The sequence below is a fragment of the Mytilus trossulus genome, chromosome 6 (assembly GCF_036588685.1).
Source record: "Mytilus trossulus isolate FHL-02 chromosome 6, PNRI_Mtr1.1.1.hap1, whole genome shotgun sequence".
Classification (NCBI taxonomy): Eukaryota; Metazoa; Mollusca; class Bivalvia; order Mytilida; family Mytilidae; genus Mytilus; species Mytilus trossulus.
Window position 1 is genome coordinate 77031854 of NC_086378.1, and position 20937 is coordinate 77052790.

At 30.9% G+C, this 20937-nt stretch overlaps 1 protein-coding gene across 1 annotated transcript; it reads left to right on the plus strand.

Moving 5' to 3' along the window:
- The first annotated feature begins 1204 nt into the window (after positions 1–1204).
- On the plus strand, positions 1205–19216 carry LOC134721891 (twisted gastrulation protein homolog 1-A-like). The gene is made up of 4 exons (XM_063585163.1): positions 1205–1312; positions 3513–3738; positions 4265–4465; positions 14715–19216. The coding sequence occupies exons 2-4, from the start codon at positions 3528–3530 to the stop codon at positions 15146–15148; spliced, it is 846 nt and encodes a 281-aa protein (XP_063441233.1). The 5' UTR covers positions 1205–1312; positions 3513–3527; the 3' UTR covers positions 15149–19216.
- The last annotated feature ends 1721 nt before the right edge of the window (positions 19217–20937 follow it).

A 20937-nucleotide genomic window follows, 5' to 3' on the forward strand; every position in this document is an offset into this window, starting at 1 on the left:
CAATTTGAAACAGAAGTGTACGAGTTGTCGTACGCTTCAGACTTGACATGGAATTTCACTTAACATGCATGCTGAAATTGACATGGTTGATTTTGTATTAACACAATCATACACATTCAAGTTTTGAAATCGACAATTGTCATTGGAATGCAACGGGAATACACATTCTGAGGTCAAACAGGTTCAAACAATACTCAGTCCGGCAGTGGGCGGAGCTTTATAGCGATATCTGTATAGTATACAGATACAGCATAGTAATATCTGTAGGGCTGTATCTGTATAGTACGATACCCAATTGCAGGATAAAAAATAATAAAGGTCTGTTAATAACATTAGAGAACTTGTAACAATCTAGGTAAACACCTTTATTTAGCTGATAAGATTCAATATAAAACAATTATAGAAATCTATAATTTCATTATATGTACATTCTCCGCCGATGATTCAACGATTCAAGAAATTGCCGTTCGGAACACGTCAGTAATGAATCAGTAGTGCTATTATATTTGAAGTTTATAAATGATATTAAGGGAGCTACCATTTGATTTTTATGGGGGGGCTAGGATGAAAAATTTTGTCCTGCCTTTTTTTTTTACTGTAATCTCTGTCCTGCCTTTTTATTTTTCACTCTGTTCGATCCTGCCTTTTTTTTTTAGTTTATCCTGACTTTTTTTACCTAAATTGTCGTCCTGGCTTTTTTTTTTTTGCAAGTGTCTCATCCTGCCTTTTTTTTTTACTCAAAACTCCTGTCCTGCCTATTTTTTTTCATATTTCATCCTAGCCCCCCCCCCCCCTAAAAATCAAATGGTAGCTCCCTTAGCTGAATTGTCTCTATGGCAAGCCAAAGTGGGCAAAAAGAGCTATTTTCTAATATTAGGAAATCATTTTTTAATATTAGAAAAGGATTTTTTAAAATAAAAAATAGCTCTTATTGTCCACTTTGGCTTGTAAAACTAATATGTCTCGATTTATTAAAAGTCCATTTCTATACATGTGACTCTGCTATTACAAATATACTTAGAAAAGTTTTCTCTTATCGTCATAACTTTTCAAATTAATATTCATACGTCAGCCGTATATCCATATGCTCTATATGGTCCGTTAATTAGGGATAGAGATAATATTTGATTTAATTAAAACAAAATTGTAGGGTTCTCTTTTCCGAGACCCCTGAGGTGCCCCTTAATTCAAACACTCCGTTGAAAGCGATTAAGCGCTGTAAACACTGAGATTTATTAGCCTTTGGTTTTCTCGCTTGACATACAATAACATTACTTGTTTCTCTGTGAATATGTGAGCTTAGATTAAAAAAGTAAGTAAACTAAAAGTATACATTATAAACTGTGAATCTCATTTGATAATTGACAACATTAGATTTCATTTGGCTCGACTTAGGCGATCACTTACAAAATTATGTATTTGCTGTTTTCTGTTTTTCTGTTCGTATATATGTGTTTAGTTTTGTGAAAGAATCATACAAATAATTTAAAGAAATCTGTGTATTTTTGGGTAAATGAAAAAAATAAATTTGGATTTAGTTCAACATTGGTCTTTGAACTGGTGAACATGTTAAAGATAGTTTGGAAATTAACATTCGTGAAATAATTTTATATTTACCAAAAAAAATATGTACCTGAAATGCTTAATGAGTTGAATGTGGGTCTCATTGGGGTCTAAGCGTGAGGATGGATTGTCGATTTTTTGTAAGCTTGAAACATGAAAAAATCAAATAATTGTGTCGTGAAAACGGGAAATGAGGTCTTGTGGGACCCGAGAAATGACAAAAAAATGAGAATTTCTTATTTATATAGTGTAAGCGGGATACAGGAATTTGTCAAAACAGTAAGCGGGATTCGGAATTTGAACCCCCCACTGAGACCCCCTTGAATCAGTTCTGGAAATTTCTGAATTCAGTATTGTTAATGAATTCGGTAACAGTTACGAATTAATTTACTGAACCATTAATGATTTCAGTAACTCCAGAATTTATTCGTTTTTATTTTGTATTTATAAATATATGTTAATAAGTAAATGAGAAGGATTTTTGAACATTCGTCATTGGTTTTTATCAACCCGTAGAAAGATTTTAATTTAACAGGCAGAATTCTAGAATTGTGCATATAGTTTTCTTGTTTGAATTGTTTTACATTGTCTTATCGGGGCCTTTTAAAGCAGACTATGCGGTATGGGCTTTACTCATTGTTGAAGGCCCTATGGTGACCTATACAGTCTGCACGGTTAGCCACTAGTCCGATGCCCCAGACTAGTAAAATTTCAATTGGACTAGTAAGTTTTTGCAAAACTTTGTTTGGACCCATAAGGAAAATGTCAGAATATTGGTCTTCAGACTAGTACAAATGTAGTTGAAAAAGTTTTTGGTGCAGACTGCCTACAGTTAATGTCTGTGTCATTTTGGTATATTGTGTATAGTTGTCTCATTGGCAATCATACCACATCTTCTTTTTTAAATATAGTTCTGTCTGAAATTCTCAGTAACCATTTTTTAATTTTTAAAGGCTATAAACCAAATAAATAGATTTGAAGTTACCGAATATGTTAATGATTCAGTTAATGAACTTAGTATACTGTTACCGAAATTCATTAACTTAATATGAGGCAGGCATAACCGGTAAATGGGAACGAAGTCTGTATGATTTTTTTTACTTTGAAAATATTTGTAAAAAAAAAGAAACGGAAATACCGTAACGTTTCCGATTTTGGTTCTGTTGTTATGGATTTTAGTTGCGACTTTATTTAAGTTATGTTGTCATATGCAATGTAAACAAAGCATCGCTTTCATCAGGTAACGTTTTTTCATATCAAGGAATTATTAAAAAGAAAATTGGTAGTGCATTCCTTCCTATTTTATACTACATTATATGTACACTGATAAATATATATTTTCTCAAAGTTTCATACAAACAAGACCGGAAAAAGGAAGTACATTGTAGATTTCTGCGCAGGTCCGATACATGACATAAAAAAAATTGAATGATTTTGAGTTCATTAGAACAATGAAATATTCGGGAAATTTTCCCCAATTTTTTTTTTTATTGAATTTTTTACTGTTATGATATTTAGTTTGGAAATTTCCAGAACTGGAACATAATTATTGCCTGAAATTGTCACACAGTCAGGATTAATATACATTGATATATATGTGTATATTATATACAATGTACATGTAGACCACTTTGCAGTTAATTGCATTCTGATAAAAACTTGGGCAAACATCATTTATGCTTGCATTTACAAAATTGAGCCTATTATTGAGGGTCATCATTCTTTTCATAAACCATGTTAACAGTAACTTGTTGAGCCATATGCATAGTCGAGATTACTCTGACGGCTGTTTTTCCAGACAAGCTCTGGCCATTGTATGATATACTTACATGTACATGTACAACATATGATGTCTGTATGCGTCTTTACACATGTTACAAGAACCAAGCATGTACACAGTACATGAAAAATTACATGTATACATTATTTAACATAGTTTTCTTTTACAGAATATACCAACAACCATGCGTTTGTATATCATTGGATTTTTAGTGTTGTGGTGTTGTTTGGATGTATCAGAAGGATGTAATGAAGCATTGTGTGTCAGTATTGTCAGTAAATGTATGTTAATCAAGTCATGTGATTGTGACATGACAGACATTAGAAACTGTTCTTGTTGTAAGGACTGTAATATGTGCTTGTCAACGTTGTACACAGAATGCTGCTCATGTGTTGGTAAGTTTAGCTTTTATAAACATTGTACACAGAGAGTGTATTTTATTTGCTATCCTCTAATGATATTTTGATAAAAAAAAGTCTTCTACATGTAATTCATTCATAATTACTCTCATGCTATCATGTACATGTATTCATGCTACACTAATACAAAGATTGTTCAATGTACATGCAAGGACATACATGTATGTCATTATAAAATGATTTAGGGAACCAAGAATCTTCTATATCATGTAAATGTACATGTGCATATTGTACATACATGTATACAGACAAAATAACGTAAATAAAATTGTACTAATTTGAAGCTTTGTGAGAAAGACGATCATGCTTAATCATGTAAATCTGATGCTGATATACATGTAAATCTGTGATTAAGAAACATTTGCATCACAGGGTGAACATGGTGAGAGAATACATATTACATGTATTATATAAACGAAGCATACAAATTATAATTTTCACATGTAACATGTACATGTATATACTACACATATTCACCATGCCAAAATATTTCTGACTTCAGGAATGTGTCCAGCACCTGACCCAGAAGAGGGTCTACACCTTACTAGTACTATAGAAGAATTGAAAGCTCCAATACCAGAGCTGTTTGATGTATTGACTGAGGAGAAAGATGAAGAAATGAGATGGACGACATATACATATCCTGCACATTATGATGCACTTTACTTTAAACCTGGTCATGGAATGTTAGATGTCAATTTTGGTAAGATTTCTTTCTGATTTAAGTTTATATGAGTTTTGTCATTTAGGGGAGAGCCTGGGAAAAGGTACCATCCTGAAATCCAGAGAAAGTTCAAAAATGTCCTGTGAAAATAATGTGTCTTTTCCTGCACAACTATATAATCAATTCCCAAATTCCTGATGATCTAAAAGGTACATATGTACATGTATTCCTGAACCCATGTGAATGGAACGCTAAATTTTAGAATTCCCCTCAAAAATCCTTTAGCCCCTGTTCATAAAAACAGTAAAAGAAAAGTCAGGATACTTTACTTTCATGTAGTTTGCAAATAGATAAACACATTGGTTAAACTTTTATGTACCATAGGTAAATAAATGTCTCATTTGAATATTTTTTGTTACAATAACGGTACAAGACAATTAGTACTAGCTGTGCTGGTTTGCCTATACATGTGTAATATCTCAAATATTAACCACACCTTATTTAATCATGTTAATAGCACTAATTGTCAGTATTTAACAAATCACATATTGTACTAAGGTACATTATTATCTATTGTAATATACCTTGGTACACTTTTATCTGATTTTGAGATAAGAGTGGTCTTTTATATAGTCACTTTTGAATTTACTGCTTTAACAACTTTTGTGGAACCTAAATCCAGGTGGAGGTCAAAAAGGTCAAATAAGATCAGATAAGTTTACACAGGTGTCAGTGATATGTCACTCAGGTAAGAGACATAATTCACTACTTCAAAGCAATTAGACTTTGTAGTATTGTACTCTGTTATGAATGAAATATTTCTATTTTTTAATTGAGGTGTCAATAGGGGAACTTTATCATGTTTATAGCCAACTTTTTATTGTCCTTAGCCATGTTAGCGCAAGATAAGAATTTAGAAAAAAAATATTATTCGATACATGTATGTACATTTTTATGTACCATGTAAAGAAAGAATTGTGAATGTATTATATATAAATTTATTACATGTGTAATATTTAATATCAATTATTATCGCTATTTTGTGCATTTTACCTTTGATCTGGTTTTTTTTTTTGTAATAATCATAATAATTTTTCATATCATGCTACTCGCTTGAGATGGATGATAATCGCTAGAAACTTAGGAGGCACGTGGCGTTTCTAATGAAATTGACAACGTCGTCATAGGTAAAATAGTTATAAACAGATTATCATTGGTCATCTCAACTCGATTGCTGTTCTCGCTTTGGCCGTACTGCCTCAAGCGAGAAAATCAATTTCGTTGAGATGATCAACGATAATATATAAATATCTTTTTTATTCAAATAATGACTGCAGAGATCTCAGTGAATTTAGAGGGGGAGAGATATAAATATCTTCTTTATTCAAATAATGACTGCAGAGATCTCAGTGAATTTAGAGGGGGAGAGAAATCATTTACAAGTAAATTAATAATGCAATTTCTAATCTAAGTATACGTTTTCATAAAATAAACAGAATGATATTTGACAAGAAAGCATGCAATTGTTAATTAAGAATTAAGGTTGAAGTTCTTAGTTCTGTTTAATGTTATTTCATAGATAAAATCATATAAATGCAATATAAATCAATTATTTTAAAGCCTGTATTAAACTTGTTAAATTGGGGTCTTTTTTGAATCAATAAACCAAATCAGTCTTCCTCTCGCTGCCTTCTCTACTTCACTTGTCCAGCTGACATTTAGAACAAATCTCTCACTCGCTCATTTTTTAATGCCGTGGCAGCGACCAAGCATTAAAAAATGAGCGAGTGAGAGATTTAATTTTAATTAGATTGTTAACCAATTCTACTTAATTTGATTTTTTTTCTTAAATACATGTATTCCGCTTATATAAATGCTTAATATTTACCAGAAAATTCCTATTTGAATAATTTTTTTTTAAATTATAGCAAATGTCCCTTTAAAATTAGAACAGGAAAGTGACAAAATACTTAGTAGAATATTATTAATATTCAGCTGAAAATAAATGTTTATATATTGGATCCGTCACTTTTTAGGAAGGTATAATGTATATTTTATACCAAAAGATATAAAAACCATAAATGTTAGATTTGTGGTTTAATGGGGAACCAGGAAATGTGATGTACGAGAATATAATTAATTAATAAATATGTTATAAAACTAAAAAATAATAATGGGAATGTCAAATGTTCATTTAAAATAACAATAAAAAGTTACATATTCATTGATTAATGTGGTATACATTTGAAATAACAATAAAAGGTACATGTTCATCATGTTCATTGGTTAATTTGACATATTTCATGTTCCGACATTTGTTAAAGTGCAATTAATGAGAAAATAAAACTTTTGTGTAGGAATATTATACAAATTTTAAACTATATATATATATATATATATTCTTTATCCAAAAGAAAAAAATACAATAGGTTACTTTGATAACAGGTGTCAAATTTAAAGTAAAGTTTTTCATGTTTTTCATGTTATTTTTCCACAAGAGATAAAGTAGACATGTCCTACATCATTACAAAACATGTTATTAGGACAAAAAAATACAGTAAACATCCTGCAATACACCAGATACCATCTCTAAAATCTGCTGTTGTTATTAGTGTTTTCTCACTTTAATATCATGACTCCTGAGTACAATATTGACTTGGCTGTGACTAAAATGTTTGTCCTAAAATATCATGTTGTTCTAGCTGTTTAAAGTGCTTCTGTTTATAAACTAGAGGCTCTAAAGAGCCTGTGTCGCTCACCTTGGTCTATGTGCATATTAAACAAAGGACACAAATGGATTCATGACAAAATTGTATTTTGGTGATGGTGATGTGTTTGAAGTTCTTACTTTACTGAACGATTTTGCTTCTTACAATTATATCTATCATGAACTTTGCCCATTAGTAACAGAGAACTATATTTGGTAAAAATTTACATAAATTTACCAAATTAATGAAAATTGTTAAAAATTGACTATAAAGGGCAATAACTCCTTAAGGGGTCAATTGACCATTTAGGTCATGTTGACTTATTTGTAGATCTTACTTTGCTGAACATTATTGCTGTTTACAGTTTATCGCTATCTATAATAGTATTCAAGATAACCAAAAACGGCAAAATTTCTTTAAAAATTACCAATTGGAGGGCAGCAACCCAACAACCAGTTGTCCAATTCATCTGAAAAATTCAGGGCAGATAGATATTGACTTGATTAACAATTTAACTTCTTGTCAGATTTGCTCTAGATGCTTTGGTTTCATAGTTATAAGCCAAAAACTGCATTTTACCCCTATGTTCTATTTTTAGCCGTGGCGGCCATCTTGGTTGGTTGACCAGGTCACGCCACACATTTTTAAAGCAATTGCTTTCATGCCGTCGTGTATGGCCATCTTTGTGACCCAGATCAGAGACTCCGCCCAGATCAAGCCATAGTATTTTGTTAAACAGGCTCCTGGTCTGTCATTCTTAAACACCTATGTGTGTTTTCTAATGCAATACATAGCTTGAAACTTTTGAAAAACGTTAGTGGATTTAAGAAGTTTCAGCATACGTTCTTGTAGATGTATTTTTGTATTTAGGGGGACAACCGTTTGACTATCAAAAAACATAGACGTCCGAGTGAAAAAAAATGCATTTTTATACCTGCGATTCCGTTTTCCGTTCGTACGATGTTTCAACAAAATATGGAATCATTTCAGTTGTTGATTTAGTCTTGAAAATTTGACTGAATTATCTTTTATAATATACGGTTTTATATGTTTAATTGGTGTGTTTTTAAGAAAGAGGTCAGGTGCTCTTGTTCATTCATAAAATTGTCGTTCATTCATAAATTTATCGTAAAATCAAAATCACTACACAGGTTATCAGGTTATACGTAGTGTCAAATGATTACCTGTAATCTAAAAATAGACAAAGTTAACTGACCTATTTTGTTGATTTGTTTGCGCAAATAATTTAGAGGAACGAAACCCTTGTTAAAAACACATAACAATAAGTTTGTTTTCCTTTTTTGTCATAACTCCGTAAGATTTATCGATCACCTTACTAATGAAATGGACCCGTCCAAACGTGATTGATGCCAAGTCCAGATGAAGAGATATTTACAATTTGGAATTTTCTAGTTTCATAGATTAAAAAAAGTACATCCTTTTTGGATATCATATTCAAAACTGGGTATGCATGACAAATGATGAAACCATTATCCTCGTCTTTCCAATGGACGAGTCTACTACGTTTGTTGACCCTCGAAGGTCCACCGTGTTTGCAATTTTATTTCACATGTTTTCGAAATATTGAAGATCATTTTCACAATGTTTCCTGAAAATTGGATAAATATCAAAGCAACTTAGAGCTGTTTGTTCTTGTTCGTATAATGACGATTTAATGTCATGTTTGTCTGTGATGGCCCCTCTTTTCGGGATTGCACGAGAATTATAGTTATTTCGTACCGCATGAGGATGACACACAGGGGCGGATTTAGGCGGGGGCGTGGCGGGCGTGCGCCCCCCCTAAAATTTGCAAAGCATGGGTTGACTTCAACATATTTAAGAATCAGAAGAGACAATTCAATCTTTTTTAACATTCAAAGTATCATAAGCATATAAAACAGTCAGTTTAACAGAATCAACGTGATAACTAATCAATTGACCGTCGGCGCTTTATTAAAGTTCTTTAAATAATTTCAACGGAAGGTGTCAAACGCGGAGCTGCGTTTGATGACAAATATAATAGGTTTTAAGCAGTTAAAGTAAAAACAAATGTTACATTGTATTTGCGGTTTTTATAATCAATTTGTTTGATAATCGAAGTTCCAAAACATCCCTTACTCACTTTCACAATTTCATCATGACACGGTCAAGAAAACAGTACGCAGGTGATATTCTTTTATAATATCTGTAATGAAAGATAGAAAAACTGTTTCAAGAGAAAGGTTAGTTTATTAATTTGTATCTCTGTGTCTGTATTTATTTCTCACTTGCAACCTAAATATTTAGCCGAATTATGTACCGTATAACTATGCTTGAGATCCCAAGAAAATAAATATAACTGCGTAAATGCATGCATCCCATTCTTATGTTAGTTGTTTGTGGCGAACACAGTAAAGTCTGGCACGACCTCCTATAGTCAAAAAGTAAAAAAAACAACAGATAGTATGAAAGGACAATTAAAAATTGCTGGTAAAAGTAGAAATTTTCGTTTGAAAAATATTTTGGTTAGGTGAGCTGTGATCTTGTGATCTGTCTCGTCTCACTTTGCGTCCGTCTATCTGTAGATTGTTGTCATGTGTGGACTTTCAGCTTGAAACTTTAATTTTTTCACTAATTTTACCACATTACAGTTCGAGATATCTACATTTCACCCCTTTAGAAGATTATTTCAATAATTTTACCTTAAAAAACTCCAAAAATTTTTCGCCTCGCTCCGCTCGGCAATTAATAAAAAAGTGCGCCCCCCCTAACTGCAAATCCTGGATCCGCCCCTGACACATATCAACTGAGCAATAATGTTTGGGACTTAGTTTTTAAGAAATGATGACAAAGTAACATTATGAAAATATTTTTAGTCAGCTGAAATATATATTTATTTTTTACATGTTTATGTCTTGTAAAATATTTTGTTTCTTTCCCGCTTTTCAACATTTGCGTCTGGAAAGTTGAAATGTTTTAACTGAAGTGTTAAATTTAAATTAATTATGAAAATTAAATCAATAAAGGAAATTATTGCCCAGTTACAAACACTACTAGGGGATAATCCATAATAATTTCTCTTGGAGTTATATGTTTCAGCACATGTATATTTGACCCCAACTTTAGCCTGGTAAACGTGTTGTCTCCTTGTGAAATATAAAACATATTAAAAATGACTTTCTGCTAAAGTCTTTAATTGATATAAAGTTAAAACCTTCTTAATTCTCACTAGACAACACTCCTGTCATGTTTAATTCTTAAATATATGTGGATGAAAAAAAAGTCCCCAAAACATAAACATGGCAGCAATTGCTTTTACAGCCTTTCAGGCTTTGATTTAAACTAGATACCCCAAAGATGATTGTGGCCAAGTTTGGATTAATTTGGCCAAGTAGTTTCAGAGGAGAAGATTTTTGTAAAAGATTACTTTAATTTACGAAAAATGGTTAAAAATTGACTATAAAGGGCAATAACTCCCTTCGGGCCAGGTGAGCTAAAAAGGAGATGTTGTATCATTGTTCAAATGACAAAAGATAAAAGCAATAGACAACTTAAGAGTTCTATGCATTTCCGTGAAAAACTTTGGTTTTAGTGAACATCATTCATGCGTTTAGTGGTTTCCTCACTTTTGTTCCCATATTGAGTGAGCACTTTTTAACACCATAATATTATATATATATTTGGTTCTATATTGTGTTTTTCTTAAAAGTGATCCTATCTGGAATTATTTTCTAAAAGGATGTCTTATGCTATCACTTATAGAAACCATATGGCATTTAAAAATTATCCTGTATGACTGACTGCAGGATGTTATGTTAATTTTTTGGCGGAGAACACTGCTGATTTCAAACAATCACCTCAAATTCTGCCAAAAATTTATTGCCTATGCATTGCAATGTTCATTTTCCAGCTTAAATCCTCTCAACAATATTTTAAGATTTCATAATAACAAGCTTTTTTATGGCCCACATAGTAGAGGGGTATTATGTTTTCTGTTCTGTGGGTTTGTCCTTTTGTTCATCTGTCCTGCTTCAGGTTTAAGTTTTTGATAAGGGTAGTTTTTTGATGAAGTCGAAGTTAGTACACATGTTTCCTATAATATGATCTTTCTAATTTTAATGCAAAATTAGAGTTTTGATCCCAATTTCCCTGGCCACTGAACATAGAAAATGATAGTGCAATTGGGGCATCCATGTATGTACTTTGCCTTTTCTGTTTGGGTTTGGCTGTGTCTACAAATTGTTGGTTCTGAAAAAGTTAGAAAAATAAAAAGGTTACATTAGTTGATTTGAAATGGGAGGTACATGTACAAATGTAGCTTGAAATTAAACTAAACATATAAAACTATAATACATTTGTGTCTAGACCATCTTCTTTCAAATAGCTGTATCCCAGAACATTTTGTATTTTTGTTTAATCCAGCTGCGAAATGTACTGAAAGTTATTCCTGTTTTTTTTTAACTATTGACTAAATACATATTGTAAATTGACAGTGCAAAAAAACAAAACCCCACAAAAATCTGCAAAGAATTGTATGCATAACATATAGCTAAGACTATTTACAGTGTTTGTAATAACATGAGCAACACAATGGGTGCCACATGTGGAGCAGGATCTGCCTAACCTTCCAGTGCACCTGAGATCACCCCCAGTTTTTGGTGGGGTTTGTGTTGCTCAGTCTTTAGTTTTCTATATATATAGTGTTTCTTGTGTTCTTTTATTTGTCTTTTTGTCTTTTTCATTTTAAGCCATGTCATTGTCAGTTTATTTTCGATTTATGAGTGACTGTTCTTCTAGTATCTTTTACCCTTCTTATATAGCATGTATAGCTGAGAGGTGGATTGTTTTCAACAGATGCTGAATCATTTACTGTTATTATTGTCTTTATAAACATATTTATTCAAAATTAAAGATCTTTTTCTTTACATACTAAAATTAACATTTGTTTGTTTCACAAATACAGTTTATATATATATTTAAATAATTGTCTTTTCCAGTGGTTGTTTATATGAGATGATAGAACCAATGGAATTAAATCTGGCATTTGAACATAAAGTATAATGAAAATAAATGGCCAATTAGAAATGAGAACCATTTGAAAAACAATGATATTTTATTGGATTTATGTCAAAATATTTCCTTGTTTTGAGGTAACCAAAATTTTGAAAATCAGGTATCAATTTCCAATTTTTCTATGTTCACATCTTTTTTCGTTTACATTAAAAGATTAAATCATATTGCAAAACTGCTATTAATATTTTTTAGTAACTTTGATATTTTACCATGTTTAGAATGTATTCATTAGTACATTAAGCTATCTCTTTAGGAGCACTTTAAATATATGCTTTAAAACTTTCCAATAGAAATAAAAAAGATAAACAGTACAAAAATGTATGCAAGACCAAAACATGTCTAATTACCACCCACATACATTAAGTATTACTCAAACTGATAGATTGTTATCAATCACTTTACAAGGTAATCATTGATCTAAATAAATTAGTTTGTGCAAATGTTCCTGTCTGGGACACACATTTATTGTTGAAAATTCTTCACATTTTTTGGTTTCCATCCCTCTACAGACCCCCTGAGGTAGACTACTGCACCTGGGTTATAGAAATTAGTAAATTTCAAAGTTACCAGGTGCTCACCTATAAATACCTTTAATTTGTTTCTGTAATAAACATCAGTCAAAATGTTGATTGCTAAACAAGGTGGGGTACTGTGGGGTGAAATTGGTTTTTAACCAGTTTGTTATTTTTACTGATTTGTGTAGGGATTTAAAAAAAAATGGTTTGTTTGAATTGATTGACATAGATATGTCTACTTAGTATAACCACAGATTTTTGTGGTAATGTATTGTTTCGGTATATTGGTTTTTTTTTTATGATTGTGGGTTGATAAGTTTTATCTGGACCAATCCTATTGATGTCTGGACACATCTTAATGATGACAAATCAAAACAAATTATAAGGCAGACACAATTTATTAACAGGGAGAAAGTCTGGCTAAATATATTACAGAATAATATACTATGAACATGATTTATTTATGCATTTATAAATATGCTATAGCTGAGACCACATATAGACTTTTATAATCCCAGTTAAAATGATAACTCAAATTCCTATGTAAAATTGAAACAAAATTTAAACCCCAATATTGTCTATAATAATGATATAAAAGTTGAGTAGGCCTGACAAGTAGACAGACTAATCTGTCTCTTGCGTGTGGACACAATAAAAAATAATTTAAATAGCCAAATGATGCAAAGAAAATATAAAATGACAAATGTACCAACACAAGAGACAGATTATTCGACACAAGAGACAGATTATTCGACACAAGAGACAGATTATTCGACACAAGAGACAGATTATTCGACACAAGAGACAGATAATTCGACACAAGAGACAGATTATTCCGTCTAGCCTGACAAGGGGATCCTCTTTTCTTTCATCAACATCTTTATCTTTTAGGTTCTGTCTGTGGTACCAACAAATGTAAAAAACCTTCATTGAATTACTGAAATTCAGATGGCCTCTGCATGATTAAATCAAACCATTCGAGAATTAAAAGTATTTGGCAGTTAACATTACACTTTAACACTGACATTGCTGACAGCACCAATCAATGGGAAGACACAGATTTATAGGGGAATGTTGCCAATTTTTTAAAACTTATTTATAGTAGATATACATAAGGACAAACGAGGAACATACATCATTAAATACTAAAATTTGACATTGTTTTGGTGCATGTAACTTATATCAAAATAAGAAGATGTGGTATGATTACCAATGAGACAATTGTCCATCAAAATTCAAATAAGTATATGGCCTTCTGTTCAACATTAAGAAAAATCAATCAGCATGTAGACAGCTCAGATTGTAAAATGATAATTAAGTTTTTCTTTCTTTCATGCATACATTTGTTTCATAAGGACAAGGACATTTTAAGAACAACCTTGGAATATTTATTTCTAGTTTGTCTTAATTATTATACCCCCGCTGTGAAAAAAGGGGGGGTATACTGTTTTACCTCTGTCTGTCCGTCCCATGAATATTTTTCGTCGCATTTTTCTCAGAAACTACAATACAAGGATTTCTGAAATTTGGTTTCAGGGTTTGTATAAGTAAGCTATACTGTTTGATGCGTTTTCAGATTCATCACTCAACATCTTCCTGTTTACTGAACACTTGTATTATTTTACACATGATAACCAAGTTGAAAATTTTCGTCACATTTTTTCTCAGGACTTATACAAGTCAGCTATAGTGTGACTGTCTGATGCCTTTTCAGATTTATCACTCAACAAATTCCTGTTTACCTAACACTTACATATTTTTACACTATTAAAATTATCCACTTGTGGCAGGGATATCATCAGAGAGCAGTAGCTCACAGTTTCACTTGTTTATAAATGATTTATAAAGTTTTTTACTACATTTTAAAAAATGATGTTCACAACTTGAGCTTCCATGGTATTCACATGTGTGTGTGTGATTTATGTGTATGCAGTGAATTTATTGGTTGTCTACTGAAGGTTAAGGAGATCCGAAAGTTCATTTTGTTATTTTACATTTATTCTCTATTTGTAGGTGCTGCAGAAAAGGACCATAACAGAAAAAGTATTCTTCAACAAGGCAAAAAAGACGACAATTGTACTGTAGCCTTTATGTCTGACTGTCTGTCATTAAAACGGTGTAAAATGTCTTGCCAATCTATGGGAGCATCCCGTTACAGATGGTTCCATGAACATGGATGCTGTCAATGTATTGGTTCGGCATGTATTAATTATGGCCTTAACAAACCAAAATGTCGCCTTTGTCCAGATGAGAACGGGGATGATAATGATGAGGGAGAAGAGGAGGAGGAGGATGAGGATGTGAAAGAGGTTGTTAAGGAAGAAAAGATAATAGAAGAACTTGTTGACAAAGAAGCAGTAATTAAACAATTTGAAAGAAATCATGAAGATAACGAGGAGGAAATTATTGAAGATGAAGTAGACGAATTTGATATTAAGCGTGTATAAGATGAAACATACTAATTCAAAATCAAGCGTGTATATGATCTGAAATAGATGATTTTGATATCAAGCGTGTATAAGGTAAAACAGATGTTTTTGATATCATGCCTTTAAGATCTGAAATAGACATTTTGATATCAAATTATTCAAGCATATAAGATCTGAAAAATGTTAAACTAGGTTTCAACATTCAGTATTGTCAAATGATTATTAGTGTATAATTTAATATTAATCCAAATCCACTATTTAATGATACACTTTTTTGTTACGTGATGTTGTATTCTTGACACAGTAATTAGTTAATGTTAAAATTAACAAGCTGATACTTGTCAAATATTTTCCTGAGATTGAAGCTGCACAAAGTTGGCAACTTCTAATAAGAAATATCTTGAAATGTACTTCTTATAATTTGCCACATTTCATACTGAATCAGTTGCACTTGTAAATTTAGTACAGCATTGAATTTGAAGTGAAAGGCAGCCAAAAGGTTGTTAGGTATATTAAATTTTGCAGTGATTCAGAAATTGTTAAACAAAAACTTCACTTCATTAAAAATTATGTAAGGGATAATTTCTACATATATAACCCAGAAGTACAAAAAAATCAGACAGCTATGACTAATTATTAAATTCTGAATTATTAATATGTTTTTGTGTTGAATAAATGAATGTCAGAAAGCAAAATTTATAGAATAAGTTTGATTTTTTACACTTAAAGGAAAATGGTTCATTCAAACTTTGAAATCAACTGTCCTGAATAAGTTTGTTTGATAGGCTGTCTGTTAGTCTGTGTTAAACCCCCTATTTTTGGAGGTATACGTACAATGTATGTATCAAAACTATGGAAGATTATGGGAATGGACATTTATTACATCAATTTTAGGCTTGTATTAGACAAATTATTATATCAGCTCTTACAAACAAATTTGTAAGGATGATTGGGTCAATTTATTGTTTTAACATTAAGTATATGGTGAAAAATCATATGTGGGGAGGGGTGTCAGAAGAAGGGTCTTCAAGATATGAAGTAGAGTCAGGTGCAGGTGTCTGAAATTGTCTCTCAGTCTGAATGTGTTAGTCCACATTAGTGTATGATCAAGTTCTATTTATATATAAAACAAACTTTTATCATTACCTATTGTGAATCTGTTTAAGTGTTTAGAATGAAACAAAAGAAAGTTTTGGTATATGTATGATTTATCAAATATATTCTTTTTCATATTGTTTAATAAAGTGAAAGGAGTAATGGATACTTAATTGTAATTGGTCGTGAATATTCAGCATTGAAATCGTCAAGTATAAAGAACAAATTTTTGTTATTGTGTGTATAATGAACATTGATAAAAGGACGGTGTCATGACAATATATATCTATATCATTCATAGTGCAGTTCCTTTGCGTTGTCTGGTTGTGTTTTGTTTACTTTTTTTTTAATTTAATCTTTGAAATGAAATCAAACAAATTAAATTCAACACTAGATTCTTATCTGTCTATCTACATTTTATTTTATATTGGGTTATAACTCTCTTTAGAGGTCATCTCAATAGTTAATTAGATGGCTCCTTGTCTGAAATATTCTTGAAGTGGTGGTACCTCATAAACAATCTATGTTGATTGTGAATTGTTTCTTTTTGACATTATAAATTATATATGTATACATTTTAGTATATTGAAAATGCATTTGACAGCTAAATGCCCTTTTTAGGTACTGTAAAAGCAGATTTTTTTTGTGAAGGATTTAATTTCCTTTTTGTGGAAAGAATATATCCACGAAATTAAAACCCCAATGAAAATTGAATCTACACATAATATCACTTTTTTTTACTAGGAACCACGAAAATTAAATCCCAGACAAAACCATGAAATTTTAAGACAACGAAAATTTGTGTTTACAGTACCAAAAAATTTGAATACAAATATGTTTTGCCAGAAAACATGAAAAGAGGACTAGTAAATGATAAATACATGCAGCTGTTATTAGTGTTAAAAGCAATGTTTAAACCACATGAAATTGATTTGTTTTCTTTCATGTATTTATAGTTTGAATGTTTTAAACAATCAGTGTTTCAGCTGGTTATTTCTTTTTCATTCTACAGTTATTTATTTTTACTTAAAGTTCAACCTATTTGTTCTGTGAAAAATTTGTTATGTTATCAAGAATAAGTTTTTTTAAAGGTTTCCATGAAAAGTTGTTTGTTAATATTTTTTATAAGTTAACTATTATCATTCAGTTATAAGTTGTATATATGTTATAGATCTGAAGATGTTTTTTGCACTGCTATGTTTTCATTTCACATTATTTTATTTAGTTCTATGTAAGTCTTATTTTACAGTTTTCAATACATAGCCAATGTATTTTGTTTGTTTTGTTTTTTCATTTGGTTGTGTTACATTTTTATTTGGTCTGATAATTTCTTAACTTTATTGAAATATTTTATGAGTAACATTACCTCTTAAGTGTGTTCTAAAATCATCAAAATCTTCTGAAAATATATCAAATTCATCTTTTGAATGGTGCTTCTGAGTAACTGTATTTTCTTTAGGATGGGGAACCAATGGGGTATTTTGTCATTTTGTCTTTAAGAATCCATCATTTTATGTTATGTTTTGTATCCATATCTTCACACACTGGACCTATATCTTTTTATAAGATGCTCTTTTCCATTGCATTATATCTCAAGCATTGTCCTTCAATAGACATCTGTTTCAGAAGAAATTTTTTTAGTTTTTTTGGTCAATTTTTAAGTCCCTGTTTCATCTTGTATATTATGATCTATATAGCATGTTGAATGATATAAACATGCCTCAAGTAACGTCATTTATATTTCTATTTCTTTTGATAATGAAAATACAATGTTATGTAATTGTGATGTTTTTACAAATATATGAATATTTTTATGACTTTTGTGGTTAAATGAACATTATTACATTTATTTTATTGTGCCCACCTGCGTTTTATATTTAAAACATACTTTACATATGATTATTTAAATGTACTTAACACCTTGGCTAAAAATTCATACATATCTACATTTTAATATTTGTACTTTTAAAGTCTTCTAATAAAAGAAATAGCCATACACATGATAGTGTAAAATTTGTTAAAATATCAAGTAATGTTATTCAGCGTTGTTAAAGATAAATTGTGCCTTCATTGATGTGTATATTTATATTCAATTTAAGTATTTTCCTTAAAACACATTTTAGACTATTTTATCTTAGAGTTTGTTAAAAATAATTGTCCGATGATTTTTTGGGTCTAACATGCAGATGTTGTTGTTGTTAAAGTTTTGGAGGGTTACAAATAAAGTTTAAAAAAAGGGATGCAGGGTTTGGGTAGTTCGCTGGCAACAATCATGTCATCTTAACATACATGAATTTAAATTAAATTCTTTCACATTATTGTTAAGTATAACAACAATTGAAAATAAAAGCCTTCCTACCCTGTACATTTCATTCTGGTACAATTTTACAGAAATGTGATGGTGTGAAAAGGGGAGCTAATTAATTAGACATGTGTTTGTTGATTATTTTTCCTAAAAATCTACATTAAGAAGTTCAGGGAATGGTTATTTAACATTAATGCATGAATGGATAAAATGAAAAGCGTCCTTTCACAATACTGTACATTTATCATTGGAATTTCCATTAGTATAGAGATGGGTAGCTAAGTTTAGAAAAGATTCGAGATAAACATTTTGATTCTAGAAAACTTCATGTTTTGCAAAGGTTCATTGGCATACCTGCCATTGAAAACATTTTAAACATTTTTTTTTCATACAGAATTATCTTAGACTGAAATATCTCCCAATACCATTATACATGAAATTTTGTATTACTACAACTTCTCTCACCATTTGTGTTTGTGTTCAAAATAAAGGGAACAAAAATCTAAATAAAAAAAAAAAAGTAGAAAATGTGACCTAAAATAATCTGATCCAATTACTGTTATTATATGTACTATTTGCATTTAGAGTATTTACAAATCAGCTGTAAATGTTTTGATATAAATGTTTGTTTATAATTACAATAAGAAATTTTCGATGTGTATTTTAATAAATTGATAAAATGAAAAGTTTTAATATCATTTCACTATATCAGAGGACAATGCTGGATCAAAAAGTTTCTCTGCAGTACTATTGCCAATTTCAAGCCAAATTATTGCCATCTTCAAGCCAAAGTATTGCTAACTTCAAGCCTAATTATTGCCATCCTAAAGTCAAATTATAAAATACAGCATTTTATTAAGTTATTAAAACACAACAGCTTTGTATGTTCATGATGTAGTGTCTTTGTGTTTAGAACAAAATGTACATGTATACATCCTATAGGACAGATAATTATAAGGGTCTGTTGCCTGAGTGGTCTATAGTGTTGTTGTCTTTATAACGAAATGTACATGTATACCAATAGGACAGATTATTATGAGGGTCTGTTGCCCAAGTGGTCAAAGTAGTTCATTTATCACTGATGTTATGAGGTTGAACACTGCGCATGCGTCTAATCCTAATTGACTAGGTTTGCCTGTTTTCCTCTCCAATGGTATAGTTCTCAATGAGCATCACTACTATCTCCAATAAAAAGTGGCTGTCACAATATAGCTAGTGGTGCTGAAAACAGCTTAAAAAATAACAATAAACCAATCTATTAAGGTGGAACATAACACTACAGGGAGATCACTCTGTAAAATCAGCTGAACGTTCTAATCACAATCTATTGTTTAGGAAATATAATTCTTCTTAGTGATCAAAATTATTGTACATCAACCTGCTATATATCCAATGAAAGTTTTCTCATGAAGGGCCTGGTTCAAGTTTTTTAAATTTTCATATTTTTGTCAAAGGTTGAAAGTAAATATTTTGTCAAAATTCATCAAAAATTAAAAGAGTCTAATTAATTTCAGTCGAAGTGTTTGGTAACCACCTTAAACAGATCATTTCATGTGTCTTCCTTTCATGTGAAACAAAATCATCTTCATTTCTGACCCTGTCTGTGGTTACTCTTGGTAGGAGTGAGCTAATCTTGCATCACCATAACAAAAAACGATCAGAAAAAGAAGCATTGACAAGATAAAATGATGCCTTCTTGTCATTGGGTTTACACCATGGATTACTGACATTGAAATTTATACAGGATTATTGTTTTCGAAAAAAAACAACAATAAAAATACATGATTTAGTATGTCTAGCACATATTCTGTATTCAGTACTCAGAGTTGTGTTTTCTGACAGCAAGGCCATATCCCTTTTAATTAATAAGACCTAGAAATGTCATATTAATTTTGGTACATATGGATTACTGTAAATTCAGAAATTATTGCGATGTTTTTATTATTACGAAAAATGCGAATGAATTGTAAACGCAATAATTTAAACTCGCATTTTGAAATATTTTATATGGATTTTACAGGATTTTTCTTAAAATCGTAAAAATTAAAATCGCATTTAAGTCTAAAATGACAAAATCGCAATAATATCTGAATTTACAGTAGTTGAAAGGGAAATGTTTGTCTAGACACACTCCAGTGATCTGAGAAATGTCAGACAATTATTATATGCTGCACTCACACTCCATTGGAAGAAGACTTTCTGCCATGTGATCCTGATAAAAGATAAACCTGAAAAGTGCTTCAGGGGCAAGTATGAGATTAAGAATGGAACAAACCAAGTTAGAAATTGAGTGGCATCACTTTTACTTTTCTGTTCTCTCATTTCGGATTGCCTAGTCTCAACCTGTTACAAAACTTACACACAATGCTTATTACCACAAAAAAAACATATCTAGTTAGAATTGGAT